Below are 15,971 nucleotides of genomic sequence, written 5' to 3'. Positions count from 1 at the left end.
TCTCTCTCTCTCTCTCTCTCTCTCTTTCTCTCTCTCTGGAAAAAAAAGCTTGTAAGGGGCAGCAGACTAGGCAGTTGAAAACAACCAGACCACAAGCCCTTTCTGGAAGCCTTCTTTGAATCATTGTACCTTTGGCTGCGGAGAGTGCCTGACCCCCCCGTGTCCCCAGATGGAGGCTGAGCTCAGTAAAGCTAGTCTTCGTGTGGGTGAAGGGAGAAGGGAATGAAGAAGTCGTGGAGATATTTGGTCTTGGTCCTCCCACGGTGACTGAGCTGTTTATCTTTCCATCTTCAGGGTCCTGGGTCCTTCTCCAAGACAGTCAGGCTGGCTTGGGCAGATGGAAGGTCCCCCTGCTGCAAGTTCTTTCCCACAGCAGGGAGCTTGTCTGGTAGGAAATGTGTCATCTGAATTGGAGTGATCCTTGGTGGCCTTTCTGCCTCCTGAGCTGTAGAGACACAGAGAAGGCTGTGAGTATTCTGGGGCAGACATACGGATTTGCCTTCCTAAGAACGAGAGCCAAGTTTCTGGGAATTTCTAAGACAGAAGTCCGGTAGCTGGGCCCATTAGAATAGTAAAGATTGGTCCAGATGATTTGATCCCTGTCCCTGGGAACCTCAGCTTTTCCCGCTGCCTCCCGGAAAGTGTCAGTCTCTTTTTACCAAGACCACACACCCTGCAGCACTCACATGGAGCACTTACATTAGGAGTCTGCATCCCTGGAACGTTACAATGAGAGCTGTGCAGAAAGTCTGCCAGTGTGGCTCCATGCCTATGGTTAATCGTTCTTGTCATCCCCCAGTGATCTCCTTAAGCCAAGGAATGCCTCCGAGGCACAAGTCTGGAGGAAATTTTAAGAAAGCCACAACCAAGCATAGTTCAATGGTTCAGATTAGAATTTACCTTTTCTGCTATGGACACTCAATCTAACCTGACCCAGCCCTGAGGGTATCAGGGGGAAAGGACCATTCCTCTCCCCAGATTTGGGGTTACTTAAGCTCAACTCACAGGCCCTCTCTCTCCAGCGTCTCCTTTTCAGTAGGACCAGAGCTGCAAGCAGAGCCAGGGCCAGCACAGTGGAGACTGGAGTCAGGATCCAAGAGTTGCTTTCTCCTCCTGTAAAAGCACTGCAGGGGGAGGAGCCATGGTCAGGGTGAGCAGAGCAGGGATCAGGGAGCTCGGAGCTAGAGGACTCTCAAGACCGGTAGCCCCCCTCTCTCATTTCACAGGTGGACAAGCTGAGTCCCAGGCTAACTGGCCACCCTTGCCCCTGTAACTGGCTCCCAGCGGAGCAGCTCTCTTCAGCTCCTCAATCCTAGGCTTCACTCCACCCTCTCACACACGGGCCACAACGTGCCATACTGAGAAAGAGGGTGAGTGAGAGTCGGGAGGTTGGCTTTGGCATTCGGCTCTGTCCCAACTTTCCTGTGGGTCTTCAGCAAGTTACTTCCCTTCTCCGGAGTTCTGGCCCTCACATGAAATAGAGAGTTCCAAGGGTTTCAGCCTAAAAAATTATTTCATCACATCATTTAGGTTTTTGCTTGTGAACCACCAGGAAGCATTCAGATAGCTTTATCATAGCATGGGCACTGAGTGGGGAGACGGATGGCAGCTGGTGCTTATGTGTCCCATCCCACCCTTTACTGATTTGTAGATACAAAGGGTGACAGGGCCACAGAAGGAAGGGCTGTCCAGGAAACAAGGCAGACTTGGGGCTCCAAGTCAGAGGAGGGGCCCAAGGCTTACCTCTTCATGGATGACCCTTGGCCAGGGGCCCACCTAGGGCCTCCTGATGAAAGCTGGCTTGGTGTTGGGGGGCTACTTTCTCCATCAGTGTTTTCTAGATTCCCATCAGTGCTTCCAGATGGCACTGGCGTATGCGTAGTATTCAACGCCCATGCCCTTGGAGCTGGGGATGACTCTTCCACGGAGTACCGCGTTTGTTGCTTAGAATCCTCTGTTGCTTCTTGGAGAGTTTCCCAGGTCACATGCTCTGAGATCAGGACTGATGGCCCGGTCGTTCCTGTGGTCTTCCTGAGTGCTCCTGGAGACGCGCTGACCTCTGTTTCCTCCTGAGGCTCATCAGCCTCTGGAGTTGTGCCTTTCCCCCAGCCCGCACTGGTGTTAGTGCTAGTTGTTACTGAGTTTCTGGTACCCCGTATCCTAACACCCGGTGTTGTACTGAACATGCTTTTTGATTTGGAAGCTGGACTCTCTGGAGTGGGGACTGTTGTCTCGATAGTGCCCTCCTCTCTGCTGCTTGTCCTCAGAACCATCGTCCTGGCTGTTCCTGGGGTTTGTCTCCCGTTGGGTGAAGCCTTAGTTTTGCTTATTCTTGTAGTTGGAGCTGTTCTGTCCCACTGTGAGCCTTGGGCTTCTGGAATTGGGGTAACTTCCAGGGTCCATCTATTGACTGTAGTTGGAGCTGTTCTGTCCTGTTCTGACCCTTGGCCTTCTGGAATTGGGGTGACTCCTGGGGTCCATCTGTTGGCTGTAGTTGGAGCTGTTCTGTCCCATTCTGACCCTTGGTCTTCTGGAATCGGGGTGACGTCCAGTGTCCATCTGTTGGCTGTAGTTGGAGCTGTTCTGTTCCATTCTGACCCTTGGCCTTCTGGAATCGGGGTGGCTCCCGGGGTCCATCTGTTGGCTGTAGTTGGAGCTGTTCTTTCCCATTCTGACCCTTGGCCTTCTGGAATTGGGGTGACTACTGGGGTCCATCTGTTGGCTGTAGTTGGAGCTGTTCTGTCCCGTTCTGACCCTTGGCCTTCTGGAATTGGGGTGGCTCCCGGGGTCCATGTGTTGACTGTAGTTGGAGCTGTTCTGTTCCATTCTGACCCTTGGCCATCTGGAATTGGGGTGACTCCCGGGGTCCATCTGTTGGCTGTAGTTGGAGCTGTTCTGTTCCATTCTGACCCTTGGCCTTCTGGAATTGGGGTGGCTCCCGGGGTCCATCTGTTGGCTGTAGTTGGAGCTGTTCTGTTCCATTCTGACCCTTGGCCATCTGGAATTGGGGTGACTCCTGGGGTCCATCTGTTGGCTGCTGTAGATGCTATCCCAGGAGATGCTGTGGTGAGCTCCCCAGAAGCTGGAGCTGCTGCATAGGTGGTGTTGGAAGGACCTGTGTGGACATACCCAGAGAGAGGCTATGCAGGAAGGCTATCTAGACTACCTACTGGATTCAGCAAAGGACATTTGATCAAAATGCTTGTTAAGAGAGGCCAATATGTCAGATAAAATTAGAAGGTGAGGATCTCAATGCTCTTCTATGGTTTTGCAAACATTCACATTTTACATTCCTATTTCCTTCCCTCAGGCCTGCACACTCCCATCCAGATAGCTAGGAACCTGTGCTACTATTCAACGAAAGAGTAAATCAGCCTCCAACTGCAGCAGACAGGTGGACTGCAGCATTCAAGGGGATTTATACGTTCACCAGAAAGATCAATTCTGACTGGGTGTTCTTCAGAGCTGCCTTTAGGGAGTGTGCATGTATGCATACACAAACACACAGACACACACACATACACACATACACACACACAAACACAAACACAAACACCACTTTAGACCTCTCTGCCTGAATCTGGATCCAGCCTTTAGAACAGAGCCTTGGAGCTACCAGATGTCTTTGAGGGACTCAGCAAGGCGCTTCTCTAGGGAATCCTAACCCCAGACCTTCTGTCCTCTCATGCAGACATCACCAATGCTACCTCTTCTCTGCATGTCTGAACATCAAGTTTTCTGGAATCAGAGAAGCCACAGCGTCTTTGAACCTCATTTCAAACATTCATTCTGCAACATTCAGGATAGAAAGAACCAGGTGGGTGACCTTATATACACTCCGTGGGGCACTCTTCCCTAGTATCTGCCTTCTTGAGGATAACTTCTATCTAAACCGAAAGCATACCTCTCAGAACCTTCCTCCTACTCCTCTATTATTTATTGAGAAAGGCTCAAGGCTTTCTTGGGCTTCTGAGCCGTCTCTTGTACCCATTTCTTCTGAACTTCGGCTTTACAAAAATTGGCCCATCAGCCATCAGACAGCTCATACCTGCAGACACAATCAGATTCATCCTGAAGAACAGCATGTCATTTCGGTCTCCAATGCCACAGCGATAAAGTCCCGTGTCATTCAGTGACAGTCGGGACAGCTTCACCGTGAACAAACTGCTCTGTGGCAAGTCAGTGAGAGCCACACGCCCTCTGTAGTCATGGTGAGTGTAGTGGTTGGTGGACACGATGGTGTAGCAGATCCACAACGGAGGCCCCAGGCGGCACCAGTATTTTCTTTGATGCCTGTTGACTGAGGAGGGGGCATAATGGCAATGGATGGTGACAGCTCCTCCAGTCTCCCCAGACACCAGCCTTGGGCCTCTCAATGCATTTGCACCTGCAGACAGAGAGAATTGTCAAAGGAAAGGGAATAGTGAATGTAACCACTGTTAGGGAGTTAGTCATGAACTCTGCTTGTCAGAAAACACAACTGGGAAGGTGGTGTGTAGAACCGAAGAGCTTTGCCACTGAGCCAAAGTACGGAAGGGAGCTGAATTCAAGGCCTCATCTGAAAGACTCTTACCCAGTACTTAGCGAACACTTATGTACTAGCTGTGCCCGTGCAAGTCTGTCCAGAGCCTGCATTCATCCCACTGAACTCCATCTACATGCTTGTAAGAAGGAGGAGGCAGCTCCAGGCAGAGGGCTCTCTGGTTTGCACAGCACGCAAAAGAGAAGTGCTACTAGTGTGGACGTATTGGTAATGCGTATTGCTAAAATAACATATCCCCACATATACTGGTGTGCTCTCCTCTGAAGAGAAGCATGTTCTGCTCTGTTTGGTTTGTGCATCTTCCAGATTGATGGCTGACACTTTCCCACACTAGCCACTTCTCTCTAGAACAGAGCACTGAGCATACATGGCACAGAGCTGGTACAAGAGCACAGGTGAGAAGTATTATGAACACACTTGCTTTGGCAATGTTTAGCTGAACTGGAGTATATATAAGCCAGTGTGCAGGAAGAATTTAATTTGATAAGGTGGAAGCAGAAACAAAGTGTGTGTGTGTGTGTGTGTGTGTGTGTGTGTGTGTGTGTGTGTGTGTGTTTTGAGACAGGGTTTCTCTGTGTAGTTTTGGTGCCTGTCCTGGATCTCGCTCTGTAGACCAGGCTGGCCTCCAACTCACAGAGATCTACCTGGCTTTGCCTCCCGAGTGCTGGGATTAAAGGCATGCACCACCACCGCCTGGCTCGAAGTTTATTCTTTCACTGACTTTCTACACTATCTTTGGACTCTCCGCTCCTTAATGAGATACCAGGTATAATCTGTGTATGGTAGATTTCATTGTCTCTTCAGGCACACACCGTCTAGTCTAGCCTAAAATTATACATCCAGCCCGATGTGATAACAGACTGAAGCAGAGTGTCTCATCTAGCTGAAGGCTTTCTCTCTGTTCTCGCTAGGCTCTGAGAGTGCCAGGGGGGAGATGTACAGGTTGGGTCTCTTGCTTTGCTTTCTTCGGCTACTCAGAGCTGAGGCCTGGGGACCTTCCAGGACTGGCACAGAGAAGGGGGTGGGGTGCATAAGACAATGTTTCCATGCCTGGCTAATGTCCAAAATCATCTCTTCTTTATTTGCCTTCCAGCTATCTTTTTGGTGGCTCCTGTCTCTAGTTTCCTCCTTGCAAGAATGGCTTCTTATTTTGCTGGCCTTTTATGGCTACCAGCAACAGCCCTGTGACTTGTGGCTATTTGCACCTCTTTTTTGTGGCTACAATCCCCTGTGGATGGCTCTCTTTGAGAGGACCCTAAACTGGGTCAAAGGAAGCACATTTTGTCTTTCTGTCAGAAGAAACCTGGAGGATAGTGACAATTTTATTTGGTCACTCTCTAGACGTTCCTTCCCTCACATGGCTTAGAGCAAGAGGAAATGGCCCATCTCTATCCAAAACAATTCTTACACCAAGCTCTTCAGCCCTTCTAGAGTCCTTTGCCCTCCCTGAGGAGCCAAGATGGCTGCCTGTTGGGCTGTTGTTGAGACCAGTTCCATAATTTCTTCTTACAGAAAGGCCGCCAAACATTCAACTTGGGATATGAGTACCTGGTAGTTTGCTGTGTGTCTTTATGGCTTCTGAACCCATGAAACTTCTGACCAGCATTCTCTTACCGGGAACAATTAAAGAACTTGTGGATTCTGGTACAGGGGGAAAGTGCAAGACTCCTTGTCCAAATTCTCCTGTTTCAAGATGAGGCTGAGTATGATAACACATGCTGCAATCTCATCAAGAGGAAGAGTTTTGAGTTTAGTGCTGGCCTAAGCTACATTGTGAGATTTGTCTCAAAAAAGAGCAATATCCACCTGGCTTTCAGGGATGCAAACCGACTCATTTGGGCATCAGCACCTGGATTAACTGTGCTACCTGGGCAAAGGCAGTGGAAACCACCACAGAAGTGATTTCCTCACCCACCCCCGACTCTACAGCAACAGCTGAATGAACAAGAACTGGATGCTTAACAGAGCCAAAGAAGTTGGCTAGGTCCCTGTGAACCTTTGAATTTTTCAGAAAATTTTGAAAGGGACGCCAATCCAGATCTAGGAGACATTTAGAACACCAAACAGATGAGACTGGAAAAGAACTCCTCCTGTCATATTATAATTAAACTACCAAGTATACAGAACAAGGAAAATACATTGAAAATGCCCCAGAAGCCTCCAGTCACATACAAAGGCAGGCCCGTCAGAATAACAGATTTCTCCATAGGAACTTTAAAAGCCAGGAGAGCTTGTAATAATATATTTCAAGTCTTAAAAGGTGACTACTGCAAACACAGACTGTGATCCCCATCAAAGTTTTCTGTCATTGAAGGAGAAATAAAAAATTTCCACAATTAAAATATGCTAAAGGAATTCATGACTACCAACTCAGCTTAACAGAAAATACTTGAAGAAATCCCTCAGATTGGAGAGAAAGCCAAATATATCCTTGGGGCCACAGGAAAGGATAAATCACTCTTGAATGAGAATAGTTAAGCAAGACAGGAATAAGAAAACACTAAATATAACAAAATCAACAAAATTTGACAGGAATTAGTGAACACTTCTCAATTTCCCATAAAAGATGGATTAATACTACCTTAGGACAGCACCACGGAAAAAGGTGTTCTAAGCAAATTCATCTTTGAAACAAGCAAGTGTCATTTTTTTTCCTAATATCATCAAAATAGATACAGAGGCCATTTCCTGATGATTGAGGGAGCAATCCTCAAGAGGATGTTTCAATTCTAAACCTGCACAGAACACAGGGACACCCAGATATGCTAGATACAAGGGTATAGATTAAACCTAACACAGTCAGAGTGAGTGACATTAATACCCCACGCAATAGACAGTCACCCTAACAAAAAAAAAATCTGAGTAAGATGGCACCTAGACCAAATGGGTCAGTGGATCTGGCAGATAGCTATGGAACATTCCGTCTAAACCTGGCAGATACACTTTTTTCTCAGCAGCCCAATAGGTCCTATGTTAGAACACAAAGCAAATCTTAATACATATAGGAAAATTGAAAAAATTCATTGTATTCTATATGGATACAATAGAATAAAACTAAAATTCAATAGCTAAAGAAACTACAAAACACACACAAACTCTTGGAAATTAACTAGCATACCACTGAATAATGAATGGATCAGAGAAGAAATCAATAAGAAAATTAAAAAGATCTTAGAATTAAAATGAAGATACAACATAGCAAAACTTACGGGATACAATGAAAGCAGTTCTAAGAGGAAAATTTATATACATGGAAAAACCATGGGCACCTCAATATACCTTAGGTTTTTAGAAAAATAAAAACAAACCAAACCCCAAATCAATAGATGGGAAGAAATAATTAAGGTCATGACAGAAATTAGTGCAATAGAAATAAAAAAATTCATTATAACAAAATTTTCATTATAATAAGAAGAATTTCATAAACAGAAAGCTTGTTCTTTGAGAAGATAAACAAGATTGACCAACTCTTAGTCAAATTAATGAAAAGAAAGAGGAGACCAAATCAACATTTAGAAATGAAAGGGAAGTGTTAACAAATACTAATGAAGTCCAATAAGTTATTAGTACACACCTTAAAAACATATATTTCACTGAATTGGAATCCAAAAGAAGTGAATGAATATAGATGTATATGACCTATCCAAAACTAAACCAAAAGGAGATAAACAATCCAATGTATCTGTAATAAGCAGTGAGGTTGAAGAAGGGATAAACATTTTTCCTGGCCCCGATGGATTCACAGGTAGATCCTCCCAGACCTTCAGAGAATTAACACCAATACTTCCCAAACTATTTCATGATACAGGAAAGAAAGGGACACCATTAAACTCTCTCTACAAAACCAGTATTATCTTGATATCAAAACCAGACAGAGACACAACAAAAAAGAAAACTGTAAGTCAGTCTTCCTGATGAACACAGACCCATGAATTCACAGCCACTGTGATTAGCTTTGCAAGACTGACACAAGGTTTGGTCTGCCAATATTCCAGGAAGGACATGAGAGGGGCTCAAGAGGCCCCGCCCCTCCGTGAGGACTGAAAGGGAGTTAATGCCTGCTGGGGGGGGGGGTGCTCCTGAGGGACCGTTCTCTGAGGATCTATGGGTAGTTAATGGTTGTTGGTGTAGACACTGGGAAGCTGACCACATCTCTGTAAACAACCTTTATCCATGCTTCTGTAAGCAACCCTAATTAAAGTAATTCACACACACACACACACACACACACACACACACACACACACACATGAAAGTTGAAGGTGACTACTTAGAAAGAGGACGGGGATCTGCTAGGATGGAAGTTGGGCAAGAGAGGATAGTGGGGTGAATGTGATCAAAATACACATACATACATGAAGTATCATAATGAAGTCCATTGTTATATATAATTCGTATGTACTGATATAAATAAAACTAAAAAATTAGACCAAGAAGACAAAGACAAACCAACAATAACCACAAAAGAGTTTTAAGAGAGTGACAGCAGAGCATAAACTCAGTTGCCTTCTGAGTACTTGTAAGTGGCTTGTCTCTTATGTCTAAGGTCTAATTACAGGAGAGTAGCAATCATAAATGCTTTGATAGTAGCAATACCACTGAAGGCTTATTTAAACAACATACCCCCAAACCACACCACTCATGATAAAGGTTACTCCTATTATGTTTTAAAATTAAAAAGCAAGAATATTAGTCACCACTAAAAATATTATTATTATAATGTACACACCCTAGATTCTAGGAATTCTTGTGTCCTAGAGTTGGCACATTTAAAAGGATCACTGTACCATTAGTCAGGAGGATGGGACAGTCTAGCTTTGCTGATTGAGAATCTTTGATTGACTCTTGCAATGCACATAGTTTTTCATGAATACCAGAATTAAGAACCAACATCTCAAGTGATGAGCTACTAACCAGTAGCTCTAGGCTTCTGTAATAATTGAAGGTTTGAATTTGGTATTGACTAATACTGTGAGAATTAGAGAATGGGCTGGCATTTAGGATTAATGCACCTGGAGACCCTGTTGCTGTTCTCTGCTTCTTGGTGGCTGTGGGGGACCCGGAGTCTCACTCATCTCTATCATTGCTAAGAGTAGTGGGTTATTATGACTTCCACTGGGGTCAGGGGTAGGGGTGCAAGAGATGCTTGCCGTTGAGACAGACCTCACATTGGAACAGGACTTGGTTTAACAAAGGAGATCTTTGGTCAGACAGAGGGAGAGGAGGGGCTGTACCTATAAGGGAGTTCTTCCAGCAGCAAGGGGGTGTGGAAGCTGTGTGTGCTTCCATAGTGCAGAGATGGGTCCTCGAAGTGGGAGAGCCAACCTGTAGTCCTCTGGAACGGGGTCGTCTGTGTGGAGGGGTCATGGACGAACCTGGGCAAAGGGAGAAGCCAAGCCATCAGGGGGCACCAAATGCCTACAAAGCCATTCTCAGGAAATAAGTGTGATGTCAACTCTAATTTCTGCCCCACATCCTGTGGACTAAGAGAGCAAGTCCTCACACTGCTCCTGCTGGCTCTGATCCTGCTGGGTATTAAGTGGCAGAGCAGAGGTTGGGGGCAGCCAGAGACTACACGCCTTAACATTCACAGTCCCTGTGGGGATGCAGGGACATGTTCCTGGGTGAGGATTAAAGTACTGACCAAAATATTTAACAGAATCCTTAGAACATTCAAGTTTAGAATACACGAGACATGAAGAGGCCTGTTACCTCTATGTGAACGGAGAGGTCTTGTGCCTTCCTGAGGGGCAGCCAGAGATTAGGAGTTGTACATCACACACGGGACAGCACTGACTTTTGGTTTACTCTGATTTGTTGACGAGCCAGACATGGTTAATTCATTTTTAGTGTTATCATAATATTTTCACACATTAATGAATTCAATAATGATTTGTAAGACACCTCTCTGGATTAGAGTCTAAATAACACACACACACACACACACACACACACACACACACACACACCCCACATTCTTCCGTGGCTCACCATTACCATCATAATAAAAGCTACACAGCACTGCAAGGGGAAAGGATCATTTACCCACTTGCCTGGTCTGTTCCTGGCCTGCCTCAGCACACGAGGCTGCAAATACTGTTAGAACTGGATTCTATCTATCATCCAATTGTCCTCGGCTCTTGGCACACACTAAACCCTTAATGACTAGCATTAAACAAATGACTAAATGCATTTAAATTTTTTATCATATGATTTCTTTGTATACCGACTTCTTTAAGTGTGGAATAGGGTTTCCATTTTTTTATTGCTAATACTGGGCCTGGCACTTAAGTGTTTGTAAAATGAAGGGAAATGAAGCCTGTAACATTTGTGTTTTGCATACCTTGGAACCTTGGAACACTTTGTGAACAGCTAATTTTCAAGTCATCCACTTAAACGGAAGAGGGAGGTTGGGGGAGCCTAGGTGGTGTGTGTGTGTGTGTGTGTGTGTGTGTGTGTGTGTGTGTGTGTGTGTGTGTGTGTGTGGGGGGTTGTCTAAACAATGGCTATTCTAGACATCATTGAGCCGGGCATATGCAGTCTCCGGTGAACTCTCGTGGCCTTCATTCCCCCGAGCCCATATCCACAGCACAACGGTGTTGGATCCCAGGAGAGAAGTGATCTGCCTGGTTGGTCTGAATTCCATTCCCAGGTCCCCAGCAGTCTCTGAAGCCTGACTCTGGGCTTTGTTTGTGGACTCACCATGGAGCAGGCAGAGTATGAGGAGGAGTATTTTCCACCTTGTTCTCTGCTTGGAGACCTGCAACCAAAGACAAGAGGCCCGGGGGAGACATATGTATGAGAAGCTAGAGTGAGTAGCAGGGGGTCCTAGGCCGTGCACTGCTGCTGTGGAATCTCAGTTTGCTCCAGCAGTTGAGTGGCTCTACTTAAAAGGCAGGGCTAGAGAATTGCCTGTCAGGGGAAGTGGGGCTCTACATAGTAGAGCAGAGTGGAAAGAGCCCATTTAAAGCTAGAGCACAGTTTGTGATGCTTGGAAAGGGCCTTCTCAGGGATCTGGCTCTTCTCCGGGAAAAGACGGCGGTTCTGAGCCACTGATGGACACTGTGTAGGGGGTACCGCATTCCTGGGATGCAGGATATCCTTCCGCGTTCTCCTTTTCATCCTCTCTCCTTGCAGAGGGGAGTTATTTCTTCAGGAGGAGCCTTGTGTCTCACTGTTCATGTGCGACTGAGTTAAAACTAAACCTTCACTAAGCTGGCACTAGGGCGCCATTCTGTTTCTTCTCCATAGTCTCTAGAAAGCTCTCTCGGACCCTCCTCAAGTCCGTCTGACTCTCCTCAAGTCCGTCTGACCCTCCTCAAGTCCGTCTGACCCTCCTCATGTCCGTCTGACCCTCCTCATGTCCGTCTGACCCTCCTCATGTCTATCTGACCTTCGGTTCTGCGTTCTTCCGCTGGCCTTGGGAACTCACTGAAAGTAGAGCCTGTGTCACATCCTTTTACTTCTAGGCTCCAAAACCAGATGGAGCATAGTGTGAGCCCTGTGGGCAGCTATGGGGAGCAGGAGTCCCGTGCTCCATCAGGGAACCCCATAGGGGTCATTTCGCAGGGATTAAAAAGACTGAGATTGCATCTCATACACATCGTCTGTGTTCTCTGAGGATTTTCAGGGTGCCTGGCTGCAGTTCTCTGGACCCACAGGTGCCATTGTTTTGTTTTGTTTTCTTTAAAATGTGAACGTATACTTTACCAGTCTTAAAAATGATCAGTGTGCCAACTTTAAGGCACACAGGCAAGGAACCCTCTTGACTCCTAACTATACCCAGTTGTGCGGGATTGCATCCAAGGAGGAGGAAAGGGAATAGAAGAGGAAAGAGAGAAAGTAGGAGAAAGGGAGAGTAAAAGGGGGAGAGGAGATAAGAGGAGGAGGAAAGAGAGAGGAAGACAGGGGAAAATAAAGACTAGGCTAGGCTCCCAGCAGCCGCTTGTGCCCTGGCTTGGCTCTACTCAGTCATGTCTCCTAGAGCCTTTGGCTGCCCTACTGTCTAGGGACCCAGAGTTGCTTGTTTGAAAAGATCCAGGTTTCTTCCATCTTCCAGCTCCCTCCACCGCTCCCTTGGGCACTGTCAAGGGCAATCGCCTCCCTTCCCCTGCCTTACCCACTCCTCTCCAGGCTCTCCCAGGGTGTGGCTGCACCTAGTCCCTAGTTTGATTAATATTCACCAAATCCAGGTTCCCTGAATGCTTGGTACTCTGACTTCCCCAGGCTACCGTTTCCAAAGTGCCAAGTCCTAATACAGTTCACATAAAGGCCAACATCACCAGGCAGCCCTGTTCTTCTGAAGCCCAATGGTGTGACAGTATCTCAGCTTCAGGAGCAAAGCTGCCTCCATGGGGCAATGAGGAAGCACGGTGTGCGATAAAATAAAATGTCCCTAGCTACTTATCAGTCTTGATTGGGGGCTGGAAGGATATCGTTCCATGGAATGTCTCCAGTCACCCTCCCTGCCAATGACCTTCAGGAATCCTTTCTGCAGGACACTGGGAGTCCCAGGCCTTTGCTACCCTGCACCACATTTAGAGTTTAGAGTCCTGTGCCCCCCGAGTCCTGCCAGGAAACACAGCCACCTCATTTTCATTGCAGGCTGGTGTGTGGCTTCCCTTAGCTCCCCCTTAGCCTCCCTGAATCCCACTTCTCGTCCACCTTCATCCCCATTCTGTGGGGTGGTCTGGCATGTGCAGAGAGAAGAGCACAGCATCACCAGGCTTGGCTTGGCTGGAGGCTGCTACGTTGATCCAGCTGCTTCTCATCCACTACAAAAGAAGAGCCTTGCCTGGGCATCTATGTGTTCTGCATCTAATGTGTACTGCTTCTGTCCTTCCCCGGGTTTCAGACTCAGTATACTTTGCTGGGGCTGAGAAGAGGGTACAGAAAAGAAATGCTGGGACCTGAACTCCTGAAGTCTTCTCTGGCCTCTGGGAAGAGCCTACCTGCTCTGAGGTGGGCCCTAGAGGACAAGTCACATTTGCTGCTGCAAACTACTACCTATTCTGAGAGTAAGACCCAGACCTCCAAGAGAAAGCCATGTTACCTTTTGTTCTCTGGGCTTAGCTGGGGCGTCTTGGTCCATCTTAGTCTGAAGCAAAATTGGCTTGGACTTTTTCTTTTATCCAAGGAGATGCTTGTGTTTCGGTGTCTGCCGGTTACTTTCTCTAGATCTGGAGACTGAGAAGGCAGGATGATGTGTTGATAATAGTGGGAGCTGGAGCTGGAAGACTGGGATAAAAGGGGGAGCCCTGCCACTCACCTTGGACCAGTTGTATCAGGGTCCCTTCTCTTGAGTTTTACTGATGAGAGAAAGTCAGCTCTGGCCTCTTGGCTTCCCTGTCACTTTGGAACCTTTTCCAGAGCTGATGACAGTAGCTTCAGGGAAGCACATTGGTCCCTAGCTTCCCTTCTCTTATACCCTGTTGGAGATCCCAGACTTTTAGGGTGCCCCATCTCAGAAGCCCCCTTAGGAACCTCCAGAACCAGTGATGCAATGGCTGAGCCGGGTAGAAGGGGATTTCAGGGTTCAGGAAAGGAATTCCCCCGAAAGCTGGCCACCAGCTGCTGCCCCACTGTTGACCTGGACATGTCAGCTTCTGTGAAGAAGGCATTTGAGTGGTTTGGTTCAGTGGCTTTCATTTAAATTCATGCTCTGTTGCTCACCGACTCGTGTCCTGAACAAAGAACAATAAATTAATGAGATGGTCTTCACAGAAAGAGAACACAGGCGGCAGGGGCCCAAGTTGATGCTGCCCTTGAAAAGCACCACCAGAATTCCCCTTGGGAAACTGTCTATAGATGCTCTTCTCCTTGCAAAAGATACAGTGTTCCTACGTCTCTTTAGTCTTGAACTGATACAACCCAAGCACTCAAAACAACTGTGCTCAAAGGAGGAAGGATGCTGCAGCTGGTGGTTAAGGACCCTTTCCAGGATCCCCGTAGATAATGACAACCTTGGGCCAGATCGAAAGACCCTTCTTCCTTAGAATGAATTCAGTTGGTGCTTTGTTATGCAACCTGAACAACCAGGGGTGGTTGTGGATATTATCCAATGCTTGACTAGGTCTCTCTCTCTCTCTCTCTCTCTCTCTCTCTCTCTCTCTCTCTCTCTGTTTGTGTGTGTGTGTGTGTGTGTGTGTGTGTGTGTGTGTGTGTGTGTGTGTGTGTGTGTTTCCACTTGGTTCCTGTTCCAGAGCTCCTGGTTTTCATCCCCACCAATAGCCTCTTGGATAAGTTAGAATGCATCGGCATTGTGAGAGGCATCCTCTTAGAAGTGTGCAATATGAGGAACTAACTGCACATGGCCCTGCCCTCAGAGACTGATCCCCAGAACTAATAATTCTCATGCAGGTGGTAGAGAGGTAGCTAAGGCCTGGCTTCCCCTTCTCTGCTCCTTCGGAAACAATATCACACTGTGTTGAATCACATAGACTTTGAAGCCAGGCTTCCTTTCCCTTCAAGTTTTTATGGGAAAATAATATGGGCCAGATTATTTATTCTCTTTAAACCTTGTTTTCCTAATGTTTAGGAAACCTTGCTTTCCTATGTTAATCAAGAAATAACAGCTCTTGCTTCATAAAGGTAGCATGTAAAATAAATGCAAAAAAGTTGCAATAAATTCCCAGAAAACGTTAGCCATTAGTGATATCCTTACCTTAGTTTATAGCAAGAGGAAGCAGGTGTCTTACACTAACCAAATGCTAAAACAACAACAAAAAAAATCCTTTGCAAGTTTTCACCTGTCCATGAATTTTCCTCTCCATTCCTTCCTTCTCCCCCTCCTTCCTTTCCTTACCCCTCTCATTTTGGTATTTGAAAGACTAAAATTAGAGTGGTTTAGGATGATACTGAATTAAAATTCATGTTTTAAAGTCAACATCACACTTTCACTTTATAAATAATGCATATTAAGGAGTGCCTTCAGAATTTAATTGACTTCACAACCGTTTGAAGACTTTGAAGCCACTGAAGGCACAGATGGCTACATCACACTGGGCTACTTTTCAAAGCACAGACCCGAGCCAAGATGTTCTGCTTCTGAAATTTTATGGAGAGAAAACTTTGTACTGGCTCCTATTATACTGGCTCCTACTTGGATGAGGGCGTAACTGGATTTCTTTGCCCAGAACAAAGTCTGTGCTGGTTCTTTTACATAAGCTTTTGCTGTGTCATATACTGGGATCCCCTGAGTTCAGAATCAGGCTAAATAATCTTGTGCCTATACATCATAGCCTCTTCCTACCTGTCCCTGCTTCCCCCAAGCTCCCAGTCCTAATTTTAGCAAATGGCTGCATTTACCGAACGTGTTCACAAAACTACAAATAGCAAACAGTAAGCTCGGCTTTGAAACTCACACCGGAGAGCAACAAATGGAGGGTGCTTTGGGCAGTTTCCCCAGAGCTTTTCCCTACTCCGTATA

The 15,971-nt window shown here is 46.5% G+C and overlaps 1 protein-coding gene across 1 annotated transcript; it reads right to left on the bottom strand.

Moving 5' to 3' along the window:
• Positions 1-290: 290 nt before the first annotated feature.
• On the bottom strand, positions 291-13,634 carry Fcamr (Fc alpha and mu receptor). The gene is made up of 8 exons (XM_052736545.1): positions 13,596-13,634; positions 11,246-11,303; positions 9,778-9,918; positions 4,049-4,387; positions 2,996-3,115; positions 1,744-2,371; positions 1,006-1,124; positions 291-445 (listed from the first exon to the last, which is right to left on the bottom strand). Exons 1-8 carry the CDS (start codon positions 13,632-13,634, stop codon positions 291-293), a joined length of 1,599 nt encoding a protein of 532 aa, XP_052592505.1.
• Positions 13,635-15,971: the final 2,337 nt, after the last annotated feature.

The sequence above is a fragment of the Peromyscus californicus genome, unplaced genomic scaffold (assembly GCF_007827085.1).
Source record: "Peromyscus californicus insignis strain IS unplaced genomic scaffold, ASM782708v3 Scaffold_14__1_contigs__length_90479793_seg_2, whole genome shotgun sequence".
NCBI classification, from domain to species: Eukaryota; Metazoa; Chordata; class Mammalia; order Rodentia; family Cricetidae; genus Peromyscus; species Peromyscus californicus.
The sequence above is the reverse complement of the archived record's forward strand: the minus strand, read 5'-3'. Positions and strand labels throughout refer to the sequence as shown.